This window comes from Melanostigma gelatinosum (assembly GCF_949748355.1).
Source record: "Melanostigma gelatinosum genome assembly, chromosome: 9".
Taxonomy (NCBI): domain Eukaryota; kingdom Metazoa; phylum Chordata; class Actinopteri; order Perciformes; family Zoarcidae; genus Melanostigma; species Melanostigma gelatinosum.
In genome coordinates this window covers 18,633,342-18,657,349 of record NC_136642.1, presented here as the reverse complement: position 1 = coordinate 18,657,349, position 24,008 = coordinate 18,633,342, and the positions used below count along the sequence as shown (strand labels likewise).

General features: G+C 41.8%; 2 protein-coding genes and 1 pseudogene across 3 annotated transcripts in view; 1 reads left to right on the top strand and 2 right to left on the bottom strand.

The window, feature by feature from the left end:
- Positions 1–3,326: 3,326 nt before the first annotated feature.
- Positions 3,327–6,335, bottom strand: LOC306782182 (C-C chemokine receptor type 4-like). The gene is made up of 2 exons (XM_079275419.1): positions 6,279–6,335; positions 3,327–5,805 (listed from the first exon to the last, which is right to left on the bottom strand). Exon 2 carries the CDS (start codon positions 5,595–5,597, stop codon positions 4,713–4,715), a length of 885 nt encoding a protein of 294 aa, XP_079131545.1. The 5' UTR covers positions 5,598–5,805; positions 6,279–6,335; the 3' UTR covers positions 3,327–4,712.
- A 2,322-nt stretch (positions 6,336–8,657) lies between these two features.
- On the bottom strand, positions 8,658–17,418 carry LOC306782100 (annotated as a pseudogene). Its single transcript has 6 exons — positions 17,316–17,418; positions 14,495–14,656; positions 13,493–14,385; positions 9,954–10,090; positions 9,573–9,745; positions 8,658–9,374 (listed from the first exon to the last, which is right to left on the bottom strand). The product of its transcript is annotated as an uncharacterized misc_RNA (transcript).
- The window catches only part of cobl (cordon-bleu WH2 repeat protein), a 50,048-nt gene continuing 43,255 nt past the window's right edge, over positions 17,216–24,008 (top strand). The window contains exons 1-2 of the mRNA XM_079275552.1: positions 17,216–17,319; positions 17,558–17,682. Coding sequence (XP_079131678.1) covers positions 17,654–17,682 — 29 coding nt within the window. The 5' untranslated portion in view covers positions 17,216–17,319; positions 17,558–17,653. The remainder of the gene's footprint in view (positions 17,320–17,557; positions 17,683–24,008) is intronic.

Below are 24,008 nucleotides of genomic sequence, written 5' to 3'. Positions count from 1 at the left end.
ACAGTATACTCAAATGCACCCACACATGAAAATGACATTTGTCTTGAAACTAGTATTATTTATTCACAATTTCCCATCAGCTTTGAGGGTTGGAAGGCGAGGCGATGCTGTATTTACGGCATGACGGCAGGGGAAAACCCAGAACAGGTCAACAGGCAAACTGTATGAAAACTGCCAATAATAAACATCTGCCTTACTGCGAGAGGCTCGTTTTACACTGAGTAAAAGTTTCCATTTCAAACTAGAAGCCATGAGAAAAGGTCTGATGAATTAGATATGTAGACCAATGAGGGGAAACCCTTTGTTTCCAACAATGAAAAGTGAGATGATAAAACAAGGACGTGTGAACAGTAATACTCAGCTAATGTATTTACTGTGATAAAGATCTGTGTCTGTGATAACCCATAGAAATACACCGGAGACGCGATGCCGCTGATCTTATCTGTCCTCTGCAGATGCTGCTGCTGTGCATGAATCAGTAGACCATACAATTCCTCCTCCTCCTCCTCCTCCTCCTCAACTCACTCCTTATGTCGGATGCTTGTGTTTCAATGAAACAAAAGAGAGATAAAAGTCACCAGAAAGACAGTACGAGGAAAAAAAGAAAAAGTACGAGAGAAAGTATTACCGTAGTTGGAAGCAATGTAGCAAATTGTATTCTTGGAAATTCAACAGATTCAAATATTTACAAAACTCTGAAGCTGTGTTGTTTACATTAACCTTTAACTAACTTTTGATCTGCCGATTCACCTGTTCACCTGCAGTACCAGTCATTGCAAGCGATTATGCGAAAAAAGAACTGTGTTTGTACACAGATGTATGAAAGGACACCTTCTTATCAGATGTGAAACACTTGTTGTTCTTCTCGGCAGCAGCAGCAGCAGCAGCAGCAAATATTTTGCATGAAACCACAGAGGCTATCTTTGTCACAATATCTCACGAGAGCTGTTAGGTGTGAACGTGCAGCATCCTGGCATAGTGTGTACTAAGTTATGGTTCATACGTTTTCTCACAAACAAATGCCGCATGACATCTCCATGACTGATGATATGTTTTCTTTGACTGCTTCTTCCAGCGTCGAATCAACACTATCACCTTTGTGACGGCTCGCCTGCTGTAACTTCTGGCTGTCCTTTTGTCTCCGTCCCCCACTGAATTCAGCATCTATCCAAATCCCCTGTCTGACACGTCTATTTGTGGTTTAAGTAAGTGAAACCCTGATAAAAGTTGAATCACCGAGATATCAAGTCATCTGAGCCTATGAGCATGAGTGATAAGGATTTTATGAGTGCTTTCTGAAAAATTCTTCAAAGTCTCTCTGCAGGGGAAATGACGTGATTGTCGCCTACACACGAACACATAAGATTAATATCAAACAATGTACAGTCGGCCCCGCTGTGAAACCAGTTTCTGCAAAACCACTAGATGGCACTAAAGAACTGATTTGACGGTTTAATGATCACACTACTGGTGGATCATCTAGTTACATGATTGATGAAAGTAGCCCCAGTGAAGGTATTAGTGAACAGTACAATAGTGGTGAGGACAGGGTCTCTCACATTGTGGAGAACAGAAACCAACCAAGTTCCATTGTGAGATGAACAAAGAGTTCACAGGAAGAATGCAGCACCCTGACTACATTATACATGATACATATATAGTGTAGGCTACTTACTTAGGTTGACAGCTCACCTTGGCTTGCATCATATCTCTCAGCCGGTCTGTTTAAAAACTTCAATCGGAGCTGAAATAGTGTCTTTAACTCTAAACAGTTCAGGGTAATTCCCTCCACTCCTTTTATTGTGAAGAGTTTCAGAAGGGTTGCCACTTTTCTAGAAAGAAGTGTTACTGTGCTACTTTCTACTCTCTTACTAATTATAAGTTTGCAAAGTGTGACCACGGGCCACGACAGTAGCCCAGGAGGGACATTTCATTGTCGGCTACAAAAGCATGCTGATTTTGGCAACTTTCCCGAAGCTTTGCTATTAGAAAACGGTATGTAACTAGTGGTATAGCTCAACTAACGTTATTCCCTTCAGAGTTCAATGATCAGAGAAATACATTGTGGACAGACTGCAGGGCGTTGGAAAATGATTCTGGGATCATTCACTTATAAACTCTTCACCAAAAGTCATGAGTTGTGTTTTGTATTTTTTAATGCCAGACTTGAAGATATGTCCTCCTAATCTAATGAGGCGAGTCAATATTTTAACTTGATCGTGTCTTTATGCTTGGGGATTGTAAATGTATGTAAACAATCTATTTAAGTATCTATTCACATCAGGGCCGCACCGCATCACCCGGCCAGCCCGATAAGTCATCCAAATCGAACACACCCAACACGTGCATGCTGCATGTGGTTAACGTGCGAACAATGCTTCAGCGCTCATGGCGATCCTTCTTTCAGATGGGCGCGTGAGGCCCAATTCTGTCTGTTTTTTGACCGACAATCCCTGTCACAGGGTGTCCTGGGCCGTCATTCAGACTGAGTGGAATGGTTGTACTGGGGCAGAGACGCGCAGACAAGTTGAACGTGGAGCAACGTGGAGCAAAGTGTTAGCGGTGCGCGAGACGTTCAGACAGGCGAGTACAGCAAACCCGCTGTGATTTGTAGTTTTCTCCAGAGGGGGACGCCAACGTTGCTGAGCCATGTAGAGTTGTGTTTGTGCGCGTGCAAATAGTGAATAAAATATATATATATATATGTGTGTGTATATATGTGTGTGTGTGTGGATGCAGCCTCTGCAGAGTTGGCTTATATGTGTCCTTGCCAATAATTGCTGCTGATTTGATCTGAAGCCTCACGTTTATGTGGTTTAATAATACTTGTTGGAGGCCTACCCATATTTGGTAACCTGAGGCTGGACTGAGAAAATCGGTTGTTTCGTTGATCCGCAGTGTTGTGATGTGCAATGCATCTCCAGTCCCACCCGCCGCCACTGGAGCCCACTGGTTCAGTCACTCCAAATATAGATTCAATGTCAAATAATGCTGAATAACAAAGTTCCAAAAGTGGTTCAAATGCAAAAATACAATAAGAAAGTAGCAGTGTACTTAAAAAAAAGAAATAAGTTATCAGGTATGTCTGGTATTTTAATAAAACAATTTTATTGAAAAGAATATCATACATTGATGATGAACATGACATCAACATTACAAAAATAAAAATAAAAATATATATATAAAATATTTGATAAAAACAACAACAGATGCTCACAATGTGATGCTTCTCTTCAGAATATAATACTGCATCATACAATAGAATGAAAATATAAGTATACGAAAAAATATACAAGTTAGTAAAGATACTATTGATAATCCCATTATTAAAAATCTACTGAAAATACTGCTGTCATTCATGAGAACGTATTATCTTGAGAGAGAGAGAGAGAGAGAGAGAGAGAGAGAGAGAGAGAGAGAGAGAGAGAGAGAGAGAGAGAGAGAGAGAGAGAGAGAGAGAGAGAGAGAGAGAGAGCGAGAACAAGAGAACAAATGCAATAAATGTCCCCAGCTTGAATCCGGCACAGGATGTTGCAGTTGTATGCATCATAACCACTCGGCTACACCTATGAAGGTGCTTGGTGGTATCACCCCTGACAATGTCACAGTGATGTCATTAGGGTTTTAAATGTTAAACAGACAAGGATTTGGTGTTTATGGACGGTGACTTCTGTCTTTCTCTCTCTCTCTATCTCACTCTCTCTCTCTCTCATTACCCAACTTTATGAGAGTGCAATACTAATTCACTGTTAAAAGTGAAAAGTAAAAAATGTAATTCCTGCTGATTTCTATGTGAAATATACTATAACAAAAATAGCTCCCGTGTGGTTCTGACAGAAATCCTCGAGTCTTTGACTCATGGGCGATGTTGAATACCATAAATTAAAATCTAAATATAAAATGTGTTATCGTCAGCTCAAATGTGTACAATACACTAATGAAAGCAACCTCATGAGAAAATACAGAGGAAGAAGCCCGAAAGAAGAACTTTGACTTTCTGCATATTCAGCAAGTTTCTAATCCCATGGCTTTCCTTTCAACATACCTTTTATGAGGAAATGAGGAACAACTTTATTTAACTGTGAATCGATTGAATGGGATGATTAGTCAGTCTGCACGACAGCATATAGAGAATTTTTTTTTTTTTTTTTTAAATGACCTGGTTTTGTGAAATTCTGATTAATATCAGTAGAAACATTGGAGAGCTATTTCCACCATTTGACAGAGACATGCAGATCTTTGCACAGAGACCGCAAAGGTTAGACTGACGACTTGGTTGTGTGCGTCCTGCTCCTGTCAGGTTGTGGTTTTCTCGAGGTTGAGGTAAGGTGCAAATCTGCTCTTATATCTGCTATGAAACTTGCAATATGTAACGCTTCCAGCTGCACCGGGGACCTTCTGCTCTGCAACGGGTTGCTACAGAAAGCCGATGCAGTTGTGAGAGAGGAGATATAATATTCATTTCACTTCTCTTAACGGTGTCTCCCCTTGATCGCATGCAACGAAATGGTCGGTATCTCCGAGTTCGGCTCTGGCTTGCTGGCTGTTTTTATTTTGGCAGCTGGTGACTAAATGAGGTTACTCAGACTTCTGGCGCTGACGTTGTTGACACTGTTTCTCACTCTGTTTCAGCCAGCAGCGTGTTTGCATACCCAAAACTATATTTACAATTCGTATAATGAGCAACCTATCGTTGATAGAAACAACACACATCAGACGGCAGTGCTCCTCTCGTCCAGGCTGGTGGTCATTGAGTAGACTGATGCGGTGTTTCTGTCCTGAGGCATGAAGACCTTGACCACCTTACACAGCCTGCAGGGAGCCCTGTTTATCAACCGCAGCAGGTGCCTCCTGAACTTCTGCCCAACAAACACGTACAGGATGGGGTTGAGGCAGCTGTGCGAGTAGGCAATGGCCTCAGTGGCTTGTAAAGCCAGTCTGATGGCTTTGCTGCTCTCGCATTCCGTGTAGATGTGCAATAGCTCCAGTGCTTTGAAGAAGGACGCAACGTTGTAGGGGACCCAGCAGCAGAGGAAAACGGCCACCACTATGAGAACCAAACGGATGGCCTGTTTCTTGGATGAGTGGCTGTACAGCAGCCTCCAGACAATCTGTGAGTAGCAGAAACCCATGATGAAAACGGGGACAAAAATACCCAAAATGTTCATTTTAAAAAGGCTGAAGATCGTCCAGAAGTGCGCATTGGTAGAAGTGGGGTCATCCGAAACCACTTTGGGATATTCAGGGTAGCAGGACTGAGTCATATTAGCAGCAGGCTGCTGTTTGACAGAGATCAGGTCAGGGAAAGAAGCCAAAAATCCAGCCACCCAAGTAACGGCGGCCGCGATCATTCCAAAGGACCTCGTCCGTGCTCTCACAGCGTAAACGGCGTGTACTATGGCCAAGTAGCGGTCGATGCTCATTAGACTGATGAAAAAGATCCCACAGTAAAAGACGATATGATATATACCCAGGACCACTTTGCACACAGCGTCCCCAAACAGCCACTGGTCCCGGGCTTGGTGGGCTAGGAAGGGAAGGGTGCACACCAAGAGAAGGTCGGCGGCAGCCAGGTTTAAGAGGCACACGTCGGTCATGCTGCGGAGTCGCACGCCACAAGCAATGACCCAGATGACCAGAGAGTTGCCCAGAAGGCCCAGGAGGAAGAAAATGACGTAGAGGGCTGGAAGAAAGTTGGCCACGTGACGCTCATACACGCAGCTCCCATAGTCACCCTCGAGGTAGTCATCGTAATATTCTGGGGAGGTGACGGTGATGCTATCGGTGAAGGATGCTGTGGCAGACCTGGTGAAAAACAGAGAAACAAAACCAGTAAGGAAAAACGAATGATTAGGGCGTTCCCATTAGTTCAAGTCAGTTTATTTGATCTACAACAATCTTGCTTAACATAGATGTAAAAAAACAACAACAACAAAAACTCTTCTTCTTAACACAAAAATATGAAACCTTTTCACTGAGGAACACTGTCAAAGAAAAGCAACACAACTCAGTTGTGTTCTTGCAGCCCAATTTAGGAACATAGGTCAACAAAATAGATGTCAGGGCAAAATATGTATTAGAAATGAAATACTAGATTGAAATGAAATGCTCAGCTGCGTAGCTGATAAACATTCCTTTGCTAGACTTGCAGCAAAGTTCAAGAGTGGAAGCAAGCAAGGCACATGCTGGCAAATATGCTTCACATACTTTATGATCGTTTGAGGGACAAAAACAACAAAACCTAGTATTATGTGTAGAGGATATGGGTTTAATATTACCTTGGTAAGTCTTCTGTAGATGTACTCTCACTTATTCCTCTGAAAGCAACGATAGCAGAGACGTGTGTAGCCATGGTAGACTTCCTGGGAAAAACAAAACAAAAGACGTGACCTACTTTCTGAAGGAAAAAAAAAAAGGAAGAGCTACACACCCTGGATCAGCTTTCCAAGATTCTGCTGAATAAATTGTTGTGCATAGATTTGAGTATATCTCTTAAATGATGGATCCAAAGGCTGTACAAGAGGTGAAAGTCAAGTGCCACATGACATGCACGCAAGTTACACAGAAATCGGATGTACTGGTAATTAAAAGAAGCGAGACAAATTCAGTTCCTCATCAAAAGCTTGTGGTCAGATTTAGAAATCTTCAAGTCTTTTTTTTGTTTGGCAAACAAAAACCCAATCAACCCGAACATTTCAACACATGTAGAACACGAGTAATTCTGCAGCTTATGAAGTGTTTTGTGGTGTATCTTTCTATAATCAATGGGTGTGTGTTAGGGGTGTAACGGTTCACAAAATTCACGGTTGGGTTCGGTACGATACAGTGGAGCCACGGTTCGGTACGTTTCGGTACAGTAGAAAACTATAAATGCCGGAGAAATGTACTTGATTTTAAAATATATTTATTCATTAAAACTAACATCATGAAGTTATTCTTTGACTTTGAACAATGGTGGAACTATACCTGAGTGACTCATCTTCTGTGGTGTCTTCTTAGCAACACATCAGCATAAAAAACTAAAACTGCTCCTTAATGTTATGTAGTATTGTTACTTACATCTTGCTGACATCTTGTATTGTTACTTACATCTTGCAAAAGAGATTTTTAATCTCAATGGGACTACCTGGTTAAATAAAGGTTTAAAAAAAAAATTTAAAAAAAAAATAATTATTTTTTAAATTTTACTTCTTTCAATCTGTCTCTTTAATTGTGAGGAAGTGGACCCGTAGCAAGACACACATAGGGTGGTGGAATGTCCTGAGGCTGCACATGATATGAATCCAAACACTTAAAACTGTCAAAATACAGGAAATGTAACTCTTGTTGAGGTCCTTTTTAAAGTGGCAGTCAAAGTGATCACTGTGTCTTTTCAAGCCATCGGCTGAATAAAATACTTGAATTGTATTGTGTATAAACCCCAACTGAACCTCTTGTAATATGGACCAATAATGACCCCATGTCTAGAATGAGTTAGGATCAACTATTAAGTTAGGGTCAGTGTTAATCAATTCATTTCAACACCTGTTGAGCTTGCTATCCAATAACAATTGTACAGATATGGCACAGAAAGCATGTGCATGTAAAAAAAAAGAATTACCTGCGGCTGCTGTTAACAAGATAGCTGATGGTGGTGTTTATTCTGGATCACAAGATGCTGAGGTGGACGTCCAGATCAAAGAAATGATCAGCGATGCATCGAAGCCGATTGTGTAATGTGCATGACAAATGACGCTCTTCTCACACCTTCGCTCTTTGTTGTGTGCAAACCTCTTTTAAAAAACACTCCCATCCCCCTACCCAAGCTTTAGGTGGGCTTGCAGGCCTACATATGAGAGATGGTTATGGTTATTTACTTCCTGCGAGTGCTTTCAGAAAGTTAATCTAAGAGCCTACCGTGTCTGCGGGAAAGCAGAACCACAAGTCCACATGAGCAAGCGTTTAAGAGATGCAATGCAACTCTGACCAGATGCACAGCTGGAGGTTTGCAGAGCTCTGCATGTTCGTGCTGTTATGCGTGGCAGAAGTGTTACTACAGATACGGCCGTCAATGCAGTCTAGGCTGTCAGTTATTACAAAACAGCACATAATGGGGAACATATTACTTTTCCTTTGTAAGGGAAAAGTTCTGACTGATATCTAATGCTCTAATTAAGATGTGACTATTGCATTTTACGGATCTTAAAATGGTTTATGCATCATTTTGAATTGTAGGCCCGGATGACGAAACACTGGCTTGTTAGTCAGGTGCGTTATGTGACTCAGGGATTCTGCTCTGCACACTTCTTGTCAAATACTTACAAGCTGCCAAGAATGCCTGCCTGAAATGGATGCATAGTGATGCAATGCTGTGTCAAGAAGTCACACCTGTGATATTTCTCACACACACACACGCATGCTAGAACAACTCAATAGTCTGAACGGTTTTTTTAAAAGAAGCAACCGATTTTTATTTTACAAAAAAAACAATATTGTTTTACAAGCTTCACATATATTTAAATTTACATGATTTGATGAATTGTTTTATACAATTCGATACACTTGTTTTCTTACTGGGAATAATCTGAGGACCATTGTACAGCTCTAAGCACCCGCCACACTGACAACACCACGCGCACACACTGCGCCGTCGTTGTAGCAAGGTGAGTTTATCATTCTTAATAATCGGACTTCACAGGTGTGTTGGAAGTCTCTCTGTCTGTGGTGTCTCTGAGGCTGAAAGCCGTTCTGCTCTGGTGACTCCAGCAGGGGTGTCTCGTCAGCACTTTGCCCAGTGACTTCCTAAACTTCTCCCCTACAAATGCATAGATGACTGGGTTTACACAGCAGTGAGACAGTGCAAGGATCTCGGCAACGTGCACGGCGGAGTTGATGGTTTTCGAAGCCTCGCAGGTGTCCAGGGTGTCCATGAACAGCTGCAGTGTCTGGAGGAAAACTGTGACATTGTAGGGCACCCAGCACACCACAAACACACACACTATGGTGAATATCAGCTTCACAGCCCTGTCCTTTTTGACGTTCCTGGACTTGCACAGCACGACAAGGATTTTCACATAGCAGAAAATCATGATGGGGAGGCACACGAAAAGGCCCACTGTGTTCTCGCTGAAGTTTCGCAGTAACTTCCAAAAGTGCTGACTGTCCTCCGGGTACAGGGGCTGGCACTCGGAGCTGTTGTCATCTTCGTTCATCTCCAGAGAAGCAAATGTCACCCCAGGTAGGGCCATAACGACAGAAATAACCCAGATTATGATGCTGGCTGTGATTCCGTAGCGAAGTGTCCGGGCTCGCATGGCCGCAACGGCGTGGACGATGGCCAGGTAGCGGTCCACGCTCATTAGGGTCACAAACAAAGTCCCACTGTAGAAACTCAACTGTTCAGAGGAGCAGAGGGGGAAGCGAAATCACAATCAGGCTTTGCTGACCTCAAGTAATCAAGTAATCTGCCACTCTTTGTACCCAAAGTCTGTTCGGAGTTCAAATTGTGATTTGTTATCATACACAAATATATATATAGATATATATTTTTTCTTTCTTTTTTTTCTTTCTAAAGAAAATAAATAAAGCCCCACCTGATAGCCTCCTGTCATCAGTTTGCATGACGCAAGTGTTGGGTAATTGTAGGTCCAGAGGGGTATGGTTATAGCCATGATGAGGTCAGACAGGGCCAGGTTCAGGAGGCATACGTCCGTCATAGTCTTCAGCCTCATGTACCGGAGGAGAACCCAGAGCACCGTGGTGTTGCCTGTGAAATCAATTCAGATCATTAGTTGTTACTTCAGGTTTCTTAAATGTTTCCTTTGAAAGCTGTAAAACAGAACTGTTGCACATATCTAACTGGTGCATGCATCAGTTTCAGCTGATCGCCTAAAATGCAAATTTGTATTCAAATGTGGAAAGAGAGCGAGACATGTTTCCTTTTCTCTGTTACATTCAGGTCTTTTTGAACATACCAAGCAGACTTAGACAAAACAGAGTGTAGTACAGAGCCACCAAGACCGTGGATCCAGGAAATTCTGGACCTCGATCCTCATCGCAGGTGTCATTGTAATCATCATCGTAGGGCTCGTACTCTGATATGTTCATAATGCTGTGTGAGGAGGAACAGAACACACACAGAGATTATTGAGTGAACACGTTATGAGATGAAAGGAAATAAATCCAACCAAAATAGAGTGACGCATAACGTCGAAAACAATCGTTGTCTTTAATGTAAAGAGACAACAGAGGCATGGGTCGGCGTGACTAGTGTCATCATACAATCAACAAAACATAACTAGTAATTATTTTTACCAGAATTAACATCATTACAATTGCTCCAAGTAAAAAGTACATCATAGAAATGACAAACAAGTTGTAATAACAATTATATTACACAAAGTGTCACGTTCACTACAATTTAACCCCTTTTTTTACATTTGGGTGACAACCTTTTTTGTGTGTGTGCACCTACTATCCTAGTGAATAAGTACCTATGCTCATAGGTTCATTTTAATTGACTTTATATCAGGCATTGACTTGGTTGTACTGCTCTGCTCTTCAAATGAAACTTCCTAGTAGACTTGATGCAACATGCGTTTGAGTTCAAACCTAACTCAGCTCTGGGTTGTTCTGGGAAATGTATCATTTTACCGTGGTGGTCCTCCCAGACCTTCAATCCATCAACAAACTAAAACACAAAGCAAGACTACTACTACCACCCAACAGTTTTAAACTTTCTTTGTCAGTAAATTTTGCTTTTCTCGCCAAAAGCCGAATCCTGTTGCTCACTTTCCTTTGGGCCTTTGCTCTCTGAACTCAGACTACTGTCTGCCAGAAATAACAGATAACTAACAGAAAAATGTGACCATCTACAGTAGAACAATCTAAGGTCCAAATAAAACCAAATCTCTTCTTTCCCATGTGACGAGACTCCTTTCTGTCTTCAAGCCAATCCTTAAGATTGACCTCAATGTCCTCTCATTCGTGAAGCCAAAGTGGCCGACTAATTCAAATGTAAAAAATAAAAGTACTTACAATGTCATCTATTGACTCCTGATTCTATTTTCTTCACTTCATTTGCTCTGAAGTGTTGCCTCCACTCACAGATCTTCAAGAAACAGAAATAGCACATTTTCCTCTTTATTATGAAAGATACAATGTTCCAATCATGATGACTGAACTGTGTATTTACCACCCTGAACATTTTGCACTGACGAAACCTTAAGAAAAAGAAGAAGTCATTCACACCTCAATGTGAGGGAATTCAGAGATGTTCCTGGACTTTCCTGCCCTTTAAGTTGAATCTTTCAAATCCAATCATCAGTTCGTGAGTCATGCCTGAAAGGCGTCTGTAACAACGTTCAACTGCTGCCATTTTGAACCTAAAAAGAATTGTCCAAATCTAAAAGAAAGCCACAGCAATAATTATGATGGTGGCGTTGACTGTAGCTGATAACTTGACTTTCTCTGAATGCACGGTGACGTCAGAGGTACAAGCAACCATCACCAGCCTAGATGTGTCTATGAATATCACAAACGTCTTCCTACTCAGACCATAATCAAATTCATGTGATCTCGTTTAAACCGCATCTCCCCATCAACACATACGGAACCACTAGCTTTGACAACCATGCCGACCCTCACTTCCTGTGTTTACACACACACACACACACACACACACACACACACACACACACACACACACACACACACACACACACACACACACACACACACACACACACACACACACACACACAGGAGTAGGAGGTGAGCGAGATGAAGGAGGTCTCGTAAAAAAGCAGCTAAACGTTTAAAAGTTGTTATTGTGCTTACCTCAGTGTCCGCCAAAATCACTGCTCCTGAATCTGTATGCTGTTGTGCCAAGCATCAAACTAACGTGTCATCCTGTCAACTTGCATTGCTCCCTTTTTGTGTGCAATCCTGCTGCAGAGCTCATTTCTGGTAAGGTGAACTCTTGGTTTTGTTGTTTCCTCTGCACAGAGGTGTCGGTGTGGTTTTCTGAGAATTGTCCCTTATGTGTTCACACATGTGGCGTGACAGGAGTATAGGGGAAAATGTATTCTAATGAGGAGCTTTTTTTCTTTTTCTTTGTTCTTTGCAAAAGACGCATCTCAGGTGATATCAACTTTTGAGAAAAGTATTCAGCTCATCAGGAAATGCAGAAGTTTCAACATATAAATGAATCAATTGAACTATGTTTTAATATGCTCATGTTTTTATGAAATGTATACGGTACTTTCTCCTCAACTGATGGCCTTTAACAACAAGCTGCCCTTATCATGGTACGAATAGAGTATTTGATTGGTGACTATCTCAAATGACCTTTTCTTTTTAACATATCTCTTGAAATGACTGTGTCTTAGTTAAATGTTCAAACTTTTTTTATTCTATGAAAGAAGCAGCTTGTCATTGTCATACAAATGTCTCATTACAGTTACAGAAAGCATCACTACTATGAACAATGTACAGCACGGGGCAATTACTTTCCAATATGAAAGCCACAATGTGCAGTCAGAACCCAAGGTACTATGGCGCATGCCTTTTATTGTAATTGAGCACAAGTTGTCTTGTGCTGTGGATTTGTTGACCCCAAAATAAACCACAATTTAGCATCATCATAGTTAGGTAGCCTTAGATTGGATAAGATGTAACACTTTATAATCTTTACTGGCTTACTAAACTACTACACCAAAAAAAAAGGAGCATAAAGCTGAAATATGTGAAGAAATGTATGAAAATGAATGAAAAAATATTTTGTGCAAATAACCCCAGAAATGAAAGTAAAATAACTGAGACAAATATGTACTCGGAATGAAAACACAAGAAATAATAAAAATGTGCAATATACAGTACAAATATGAGGCATAAAAAATACAAACAATATGGAGAAAATATATGAAAAGTTACAGGCGTGTACGATGAGCCAAAGTTTGTTCCAAAAGGTGCAACATAACCCTGTGTTAGTTACTTTGTGGATTTGATTCACCATCAGCCATTGAGTGCAAGAACTTCCACAAGAACAGTGTAAAAAACAAAACAATTTATTGTGTAATACCATACAGCATGAATGTTTCTCTTCAACTTGCGTTTGAAACGACTCGCCCACGCATAAACAAACTTTGTGGTCGCAGGCCGTTACAAACAAAAGGTTCCTGCTTTACAGTCAAGTGCTCAGCAGGAAAAGGAGGGGCATCGTGTACCTTTTGAGAGAAACTCCCTGAGATCATAAAGTAACACTGATACTCATCAGATCACACTTGATGGCACTACACATCTGACATGTTATTGTCAACACGAAATATTCCAGTGCAAACTTAAAATGCAAGTAGAAATCTAAAGATAATATGTACACACGCATGCAGCTTCTTAAGATGAGACAGTGCTGATGACTTAACACTGTCATCGGTGGAAAAAAGGAAGTGATGGAACAAAATCATGCAGCATGAACAGTGATAATATGGTCCATCATCTGGCATCCACCTCCTACATGATGAAATTGGAGGTGGCATCAGAGGACCTGGACATGACAGCTCTTCCTGTATGAGCTACATGAAAGATCTCTGGGGGAGGTTAGGAGAACCCCAGACATCCATTTCCTCAGCATGTGCACGACTCGTCTCATGAACTTTTGTCCCACAAAGGCGTATATGATGGGGTTCAGGCAGCAGTGGGTGTAAGCAATGGTCTCGGTCACTGTTATTGACAGCCTTAACTTTGCTTCGCAGTCTTTCAATATAGCTTCAAGTTTCAGAGACTGTAGGAAAAGGCAAATGTTATATGGTGCCCAGAATACGAAAAAGGCAATCACTATGGAGAGGATCAGCTTGACAGCGCGGTGCTTCTTTGCGGTCCTCATGTTCGCCAGTACGGGGATGATCCTGGAGTAGCAAACTATCATCACCAACAAGGGAATCACAAGACCCAATAGGTTTATCGTGACGATGTTGTAGAGCTTCCAGGCATCGTTTTCCGGGGCGTAGTGACAGTTTAGCCAGTCAGACTCATTCGTCACCTTCGTGAAGGGAACAGCCGGCAGAGAGACGAACAAGCTCAGCATCCAGACGAGCGCGGTCAGAGCGACGCCTGCCCTCAGAGTGCGATATCGCGCCACCTTGTGAGCGTGCATGATGACCACGTAGCGGTCCAGCGTCATGACAACCATGAAGAAGATGCTGCTGAAGAACCCGGTGCTGTGGGAGCCGGAGGCGAAGCGGCACATAAAGTCTCCGAAAGGCCATTGACCGACCACGGAGAAGTGCGTGTAGAAAGGCAACGTGAGGACAAAGACGAGGTCGGAGACGGCCAGGTTGAAGAGGCAGATGTCTGTCAAGTTGGTCTGGCGGCGGTGCTTCACCAGGACACACACCACCAAACCGTTGCCTTGGGAGAGGGAGGAAGACATGGTTTAATATTCCAGTTTATTATGCATCATATGTAAAGAAATGGTCTCGCTCACTGACTCTTAACTCTCTCACAAACACACACATACCTATGATGCCGAGGACGAAAACCAAACTATAGAGAGTGGGCAGAAAGACCTTGCCAAAATCCTTAAAATCGGCGTTGCTGCAAGGACTGTATATGTAATCTCCATCATCATAATAGAATGAATAATCGTACAGTGACGTTGTCGTGACATTTTCTCCATCACCTGCAGACAAAGATAAAAAAAAAGAAAAAAAGTTCAGCACTTACAACATCTAACCTTATTTTAGATTGAATCATTGCACATTGGGATATAATATACAGCCTCCATTAAAACGGCCAGGTTGCAGTGAAACGCATGCTGTTAGTGGAGGTAAATGGATGGAATTGAAGTTTGGTGTTCACAGCCCTGAAACATAACATTCATCAATTTTAACTGCATCATCTCAACCATTTTCATACGGACTATTTTTTTAGAACTAAACAGTAGTTAGATGTCATTTTTCATTGCTGTGTGCACCACGCACAGGATTTCACTCCACCGCGCTGGTGTGAAGGCAGGAATCTCAGGGCTGGATATCTCAAGACCGAATCAAAACCAAATTAATAAAATACAATGAACCAAAACTATCTTCACTGATTGTCCCCAATGTGAAAGCGAAATAATGTCATTTGGGTGAATAAACCCTCATAGCCAATTGATAATGAAGGTTATTATGCCCCCTGTTGGTCTTCATAGGTCACTTACAAACTATATATTTGGAGACAAAACAATTAACACACTCTATGAAAAGGGACTTGAACTGATATCACCGACACAAACACTGGTGCCAAGTTTCTCGTATGAGGTTGCATACCTATTAACAGTCAACTTGCATACTGTCCGTCATCATAAATGTGTTCGCCGTATACAATTATTTTAGAACTATTTTTGAATATTAAAATGGTATTTAAGTTCCTTCAGTTGTGAATTCCTTGATTAATGTTGAAGGCAATGTGCTTGACAAATCCATAAAGCAGTCCATTCCCAAAGACAGGGTCGGGACCCACAGGTGAATCGCAGGAGATTTTATTTAACTCCCCAAATAAATATTCGAAATTTCATCCAGTCTTTTTATGTAACATTTATATCTGCAGTACATCTCTAAATGGAAACCTTCCAAATGGAAGCCCAAAGAAATACAGTGCTGCATTACAGTGTTTGCGTTTAAGTGGAAAATGGACATAAAACTGACAGCAGTGTATTAGGACTCATTACAAATGATCACACACAAATATTTCTTTAACAACAATATTACACTGATCTACATACTAAGCTACATCATGCGAAACATGTACAGTTGTCAAAATGCATTCACCTGCCATGGTGATGTCTCAGTGACGTCTTGTCCTGTCAGGTATAGTCAGTGGCTGCACTTCAGGTCTCCTTATTTCTCTGTCCGGATCTTTCTGGACACGATATCCTCAAATGTATGACGATGTAAGAACCAACTGTCTCAAAGTCTGTACTCCTAATGAGTAGCACAGAAACAGAAGTTGTCAGCTTTCATTTCCTGTGAGTCCTGTAAGTGTGCCTGCAAGATCTTTATCAGGAGCCTACAGATCACAAGGCATGATTGATGTAGAACCAAAATAACAGATTGGCACATCAAAACAAAGCAGGCCACAAGCGTGTCAGACTTTCACACCCAAGTAAAATTATTTTTTTAAATAATTATTTATCTTATATCTTTAGATTAATATATAAATTGAAGAGTTTGAGTGTTTCATGAATAGTAACTTAGAAGAGGGTTACGGACTGATTACAGTTAGAATTATAGCTATTTTTTGACTCCTTTGTACACAAATCTGTAATTCAATCAGAGCAATATAGCACAGTTTGTATAGATACATTGTTCTTATTGTTATTTGTATCGCTAAAGTAATGTTTTTTCAGCCCTGACTATCCATTAACGAACCTTAAGTGGAGCACCACATCAAATGGATTTGCAGCACGGACTGGTGTGCAGGATTGTGGTAGAGTGGTCTATGGGTGACCCCTTGTGGTGAAGAGTCACACCTCCGTTGTGCAGGGAGATGTCGCATGAGCACGATAGCACAAAGCATGCCGGGAAAAAAGATTTGAATCTCCATCCTAGAATTTCAATTATGCATAGAAGCTAAATTACGACTTAAAGCTTTTATTATCTCATAGGCCTATTGAACCTAACGTACAACAACGACGACGATGATGATGTTTATACTACTGCCTATACATTACTAATACTAATTCTAGCAATAACGACGGAAATGTCTCTTAACCTAGAAGTGTATCACTATGATGTCCACTCTGATGTCTAATTGTATTGACTTTATTTTAGTTTGTGTCTTGATCGCAGACCGTATGATGTCTATTCGGGCTGTCGCTCTCCAGCTGGCGCTCAGTGAATTCCCAATGAGGACGACTGACGTGCGATTTGCTGACGAATGCGGTCTGGAGACAGAGCTGCGCTAAGTTAGACAGACGCAGCAGCAAAATACAGGAAGTCGTGAAGCATTGCCTTCAAAATATAAGAGAGGACGCGCTCAGTGGCGTTACAGAGGCAGTAAGACAGCCCAACTGCATACGTAATCCAAAACCGATCAGTGTGCCTTTTAATCATTTGTATACTCATACGTACTCTATACAGGTTTGTCTCCAAGAGGTACAATGTGGGGGAGAGGGGAAGAATCCAAACGCCAAACTCTTATTTTGAAATGTCACACCGGAAGTTTAATGCAATAATTCAATTAACTTGACAATGCTCGAGGGCAAATCAGCCGGAGGGACTGCGAAGATTATATCAAGTGGATTTGACAAGTAACTCAGTCCATGATAATGAGTCAGTAAGACAGTTTTGACTCACTAAAGTAAGTTGGACCTAAACTACTGAACATTTGATCGATTATTGTGTCGTAGTTAGCCTTCACTTTGCGGTCTTTGCGCTTCGGGTCCAGCTGGACTGTCATCTCTGTCACTTGTTGGACCTGAAATAGAAAATACAAAGTTGTTTTGTTCTTTCCAAAATGTCGTTTTATTGTTAGAGATATGTTAAAATAACCCTCACCGCGGCGAAAATAAATGTCAGTTTGGTGTGCTAACTCACAGGTGTTAGCATAATGGACATCCAACGAGTTTAGGAGCAACAGCGGATCTTCGGAGCTCGAGCACCGCTATCACCTCTAGTGGATCGCAATCACTGCAATGACCGAGTCCTCCAAACCGCCTTCAGGGTAAGTCCTTCAAAACAACACATTACAGACTAATCACAGCACTTCAACGTTAATATTCTTCCTCTGACTTTTTCATAACTTTCTCGATAATTACTCTTCTTTTAGCTTGAAAAGAAAAGAAAAAGGTTTGGCCTCTAAAATATATGCGCAAATAAAACGGAACATGTCTCCTTTGAATTATGACTTTTATAAATTGTGTGCAGTTCATCACATGAGCCCAGAAACAATATGTATCACTATTCCGTTGTTCTCGACACTAAGTTTCTTGTTTTTTATCAGTAACCGTGAGGTGTTTTCTTGATAACAGTATATGCCAGTATAATGAATCCACTGAGGAATGAGGCTAGTTGGTGCTTCATTGAGTAGCTGCCCCATGACAAACACTTGAAAGCCATTTGTTTGGTGAGTACTGACACAGAGAGGGTTCCAGCAGCCGGACCAGCCTGCTCTCCGTTGGCATGCTGTCCCTCTGCCACTCACAGACAATCAGTACCAACAGCTCTGGAGCTGAGCACAGTAGCTAGTGCAACCACTGTGCCGTCCATCAATGTGCTTTAAATAGTGTTGTTTTGTTTCAGCACCGTGAGGACAGTACAGTGATATTTATTCATGTTTTATTACATGCTGTGGGGATAGTATGGAGAACCATAACTTGATCACAACAAAAAAAAAGAACCTTTCATCCGAACAGTGTCCATAAAGTAGGTTACTACTCATTCATTGTAGTTATTTAGTTGGAGGTAAACAGCTCTTGGCCTTTCAGATGTCATTGTGAATTGAATTGAATTGAATGGCCTCGTTTTTATTCATTCATTTGTTATTGCAATGGGCTAATCTGGATTTTCTTTTTACAACTAATTCAAGGTAGAGTTGTATTGTCTTAGTGAGTAGTTCACTGACCAGGTATATGATCCTGCATCAGCATTACGATGTGCTACTTCTGATAATAGCTGTGTACCATAGAGCCACAAGTTGCTGACTTCATGGATTCTTCAGTCCGCCTTGTAATTATTGTTTGAAGGTGGGCTTTCTGTCTGTTTCCGAGGGCTCACACCTTCTTAACTATCAGGCATCAGCTCCTAAACTACTCTGTCTGTACTGCAGGTGTGTGTGTGTGTGTGTGTGTGTGTGTGTGCGTGCGTGGGTGTGTGTGTGTGTGTGTGTGTGTGTGTGTGTGTGGTGAAGGCTAAACAGCACCTGATGGACGGTAAGAAATGGGCGTTCTCCAGCGGCAACAAGAGTAGTGTGTGAAACAGTGTTGATGAGTTATATTAAGGTTCGGCCTGTTTCTCCTCTGATCTTTCAAGTAAAGGTCTCTTTAACCAGATACTCCTAAACACGGTGATTTCAGACACTCAGGAGCCTTTTGGCCAAATAACAAAGTCGACTGGTCACAGAGTCAGCTGGCAGTGGACCCAAAATGCCTCTTTATCCGGTCAGTGTGTGACATTTCTGTCCATATAAATTACCATGACAACTCCCTTTGTGTGGAGATCTCTCCTTCGTCATCACACGGGGAGCAGCTCCTCCACTACACAGCCCAGTCTTAATGAAACACTGCTCATAAAACCTACAGGAACACACACACACACACACACACACACACACACACACACACACACACACACACACACACACACACACACACACACACACACACACACACACACACACAGAGCGTGGTCATTAAGCAGACCATTGAGGAGGGAAGAGACTGCTCTTCCGAGTTGTTTGTGTGTGTGTGTGTGTGTGTGTGTGTGTAAAGCCTGAGTGTGTACTTGAGGAGTGGTGGAAAGCAATTAGGAATTAAGCCTTTAGCTTTGCGCTTCATAAGCCTGTTATTAAGCATGGAAAACAAACACCTCCCAGAGAATACATGAGTGTATTGCTCATAGTGCATTGAGTTCAAGATTATCCAAAATCTGGCTCAAGGTCTGGCAGCTGGCCTTCAAATGAATGTCATCAAAATACTTTACCATAACCCCCTTTTATGTTCATGTGCGTCTGCCTCAGTGCTTGTTTGTGCGCTGAGGGAGCTTCAGTCCGGAGGCCTCTGATTAATGTGCTTTTGTTAAATGCTCTTAATTTTAGTATCCTCTCCCACAGGAGCAACAAGGAAGCAACATATCTACACGATGGGAGAATTAAGAGGGAGCTGTTCGAATAAACTCTTCACCGCATCACTCACTTTATTTTAACTTTACGAAGCTGAATGGACCTTTTTCTGTTTTTCCTGTTCGTCTTTTTCTGGAGACACAACCACGTGTGACGCCTGAACCTTGTGTGTCAGCGTGAGTTTACCGATGAACACATTTGTTGCCATTTGTCACCAAGCAGACTCGGCACATTTCTGATCTCTAGATTTTCCTTTGAAAGTGTCTCATGAAGTGCAAAGACTAGAGCATTTAAAAAAGCCTCGCCGCTCTCTACATCCGGATTTCTGCGCTGCCATCTGCCTCCCTGTTGGTAGGTCGCACATTTTTATTTGAAATACATCTGTTGTTTGTGTCAGCATCACTTCTGTCTCTATTCAGTTGTACCCACAGGAAGACCAGGCTGGCAGATCTTTACAGATAAATACAGTTTGGGGTTACAAATAACTGTCCTCAGCTCAGCACACGCCCAGAGATAATTATTGTCCCGTGTGCTGGTGTGCACTCATGGGCGCTGTGCACCAACACCAGTTGCTAGCTGCACTGTAAACGCTCATTCATTTGAAGCTGTGCCCACTGGACTGAAATGTCAGTCTCAGCCTTAGCATGTGAACGCCATGTGTGTCTGTCAGTCCACACAGAATTTCCTAAAATACTCAGAGAGAGAGACGAGGTATTGTAGGATAATGTAACCCATTGGTGCTGTTTCTTTTCCTGACGGGCTCTCAGATGATGGGAGATGCAGACACGGGCATCTTTCACAAAAAAACATCTTCATTAGAAGATTACGCTTCATGTGGTCCGCCACGAGCTCAGCCCTGCTGACTAAGGGAGCTCCATCTTTTTTTTCTTTCTCTCTCTCTCTCTCTCTCTTACATGAAGGCTTTACTCTAGTTACTTTTGGAAAAGAGGGACATGTTTCTAGTGTATGTGGTCACATCTGGATGTCGAGGGTTATTTTTAGGATTGGTTAAATTGAACTCCTGTGAAAACTGAGATGGGCAAGAGAGAGAGAGAGTGTATTTGAGGCTCCGTGTTAAATATGTATCTGGTAATATCTGCTATGTCTATCATCCCTGCTATAAATAGAGAGGGTCTGGATGCAATGCTGCTACAAGCTTGTTCTGAGTAGATATAAGCTTGACCGAAGTACACGCTGAAGTTATTAGATCAAAAAAGCACACCGTATAACCTTTTTTTAATTCATGGGTTCAATAGGGAGTCAGTGTGTATGGTAGAAATATAGACGGACTGGTTGAGCTTATCATGAACTTTGTTCCATGTGTGATTTATTCCTCTGAACACATGAGATAAAGTAGTCCACTTCTTTTTAATTCACTGCGGAGAGTGCCACCCTTATTAAGAACAGACTCTCTGTGTGTGTAATTAACAATTACAGCAAAGTCGAGTGTGGTTCAAGCTCTAAGTGGGAGTTTATTATAAGGACTGGCACAGTAGGATTAAATAATGGATCCCTGCTCTGTGCTCTGTGAATGCATTCACTCCAAAGCCATACCGTGATACATCGGACACATTTGAGACATCTAGACTGGCGGTATTTATAGATTGTTGTTGTCCTCACCAGTGTCTCACCTTTTTTTTGTTTTGTTTTTTACTTCTGCTATCTGCCAACCTCCGTCCTTGGTGAAAGCAAACTTTGGCGGACACCCTTAACAACAAAGTGTGCCTGCGTGCATCACACTCTCTATGTATCTGTGTCTGTCGTACAGTGTGTCTGTCCCTACTGTCATGCAGCTGTTATGGGCTGCTGGGATTTATTTCAGGAAGCCTGCAGTCATATGTTAGTCATTGTGGTATGTGGGTTTGTCCGAGAGGAAGACAGACGGACTGTACGTTGTGTGTGTGTGTGTGTGTGTGTGTGGTGTGTGAGTGCGCTCGGACTGGACGGACTCTTCTAACGCCAGCTGACGTGCCACAGCCGCGGTATCGCCTGATAAGGCTGAGGCGGAGGAGTGAAACCGCTCTACTGCACAAGTTGTGATGCTTTTACTCGCGTTTGAACCTTTTAACGCCGCTGCTATCTTGATTTTACATTTAGTACAAACACTGCCGCCATGTCAGTATTCAGCAACAGGTGTGGCCTGGCTGTCTTAACGCGTTGTCTTTCTATGAAACGGGCATCAATAAGCGCTGAAGTTATCTTCCCATTACCTGATGGTTTGGTAAATGAGCAAGCTTCTGACATGCAAAAGAAAAACTTCATTTGCAGCCCTTTTCTGCAGTAGTTGAGACCTCATTCGAGATACTTTCGACGTTTTCCTGTATAGCTTTTCAACTGATTGGTATTTTCTTTGAATCAAAGGATCCCGGGGTGCTTTTAAGCTGTGTATTTGTAGCACACGTGTTTTTCTTCTTGTTCCTCCAGCAGCTCTCTCGCTCTCTCTCTCTCTCTCTCTCGCTCTCTCTCGCTCTCTCTCTCTCTCTCTCTCTCTCTCTCGCTCTCTCTCTCTCTCTCTCTCTCTCTCTCTCTCTAATTGAACATGCAGCTTAGGGAATAGTGAACAGACTAATTATTATTTCCTGCTGTTCCGCCTCTACATTCCACCTCTCCTTCCTTTCTTCTCTGATGTTGGACTCCGCCCATCTTTCCTCTTCTATTCCCCGTTTTCTTGTCGCTCTCCAGCCATGTGGGGGCTTTTTGTGCCACCTGAGATCCTCTCTTTCCTCCCTCACACCAACGTTCATTATTGCTCCTTCCCTTTCCCCTCTGCTGCTCCTCAGCTGTGGGCCATCCGCAAGCTTTATGTCTTTATCTCGTTTATTTTTTCTACCTGTAAAATAACAATACGTACACTGTCAATGCTTATGTGACTTGATCATTTATTTATTTATCCCTCCATATGTGATGTATCGATCAGGAAACCACCGGAATATTGCCACAGTCATTGAAGGATAGCTGGAGAAGATGAAATAGGCTAAATGTCTTGAATGCTAAGGATAGAAGGGGAATACTTTTTTGTGTGTGAATAATAGCTCTCCAAAGGAAAGATAGATATGATATTTTCTTTTTCCAGCTGTTCAGCCAGAGCGGCATGCCGGGCTTCCTGCTTCTATTTTTGGAGGATTATTGTTGTCTTGGAATATGTCTGGCATTAAACTGCCACAGCGTGCCTCTCTGTGTCACTGGTGACAAGAGGACAACACGACTACATGTGTGTCAGGAGAGGATGTTTGCAGTAAGTGGATTTCTCTCCTTTAAGTTGGTGTGAAACAGATACTAGTGGATCACAGGTGGCTGACTTAATCTGAGGTCATTGCAATGCATCAACGTAAAAGCCTTCAAAGAACTGGAAGGAGTGGAGGCAACCTAATTGATCCCAACGAGTAACAATTCATTAAGCAGCTGAGGTGTGGTGTTGTCTTCTTTTATCTCCCTTGGGTTATTATGTTACTGTTGCTGACTCCGCACTCCTGTAGAACACATTGTCCTGAGCTCTAACCTGGTTGTTTGAATAGTCGTAGAGAAGTCATCACTTTGTAATCAGGTGAACCAGGTAACATGCAAACTGCTTTATTCTTATTTAAATGCTGGGAACTTACTGTAAACATGGCAGTAGCGCTGGCCGATAAGTCAATATGATAACTTATTGTCTTTTAATGGAGTCATATCGTGATGAAATCATATATTGTGATACACAATTACGTCATCTAAATTGACAACAACGAGCACTTTAAATATTTTGAGGGAATGTATTTGAAGATTGCTGTTTTGTTTTTACATCACACTTTCTATCACCCCTCAGTTCAAAGCGATTTAACAAATGTGGCATATGGAAATATATATATATATATTTTCTTTTATAATTTCACTTGAAACAGTTTTGCTCATTTTGCACTGAAGCCCTTGAATGAGAGTATTTAATTCACACAGGAGTATACAAAAATAGGCTTTAGAAAGGCACCCACCTGTCACCCAAAGTGGCCACGCCCTTAATTATGCATAACTTTAAAGCTGAATATAATTTAAATGGATGAGTTGTATAAAAAGTCGCACAGTTGTACAACAGGGGTATTCGCTATATAGACATAAAATATTTTTTTGTACCCGGCTGTAAACCTGCTCTTCTTTAAAGTTTGCTGTTTTAACATGGGGGTCTATGGAGATTGACTCACTTTTGGAGTCAGCCTCAAGTGGCCATTTGAGGAACTGCA

Coding starts and splice junctions, on each gene's coding strand:
- LOC306782182 (XM_079275419.1), bottom strand. CDS start 5,597: ATGACCGACGTGTGCCTCTTAAACCTGGCTGCCGCCGACCTTCTCTTG.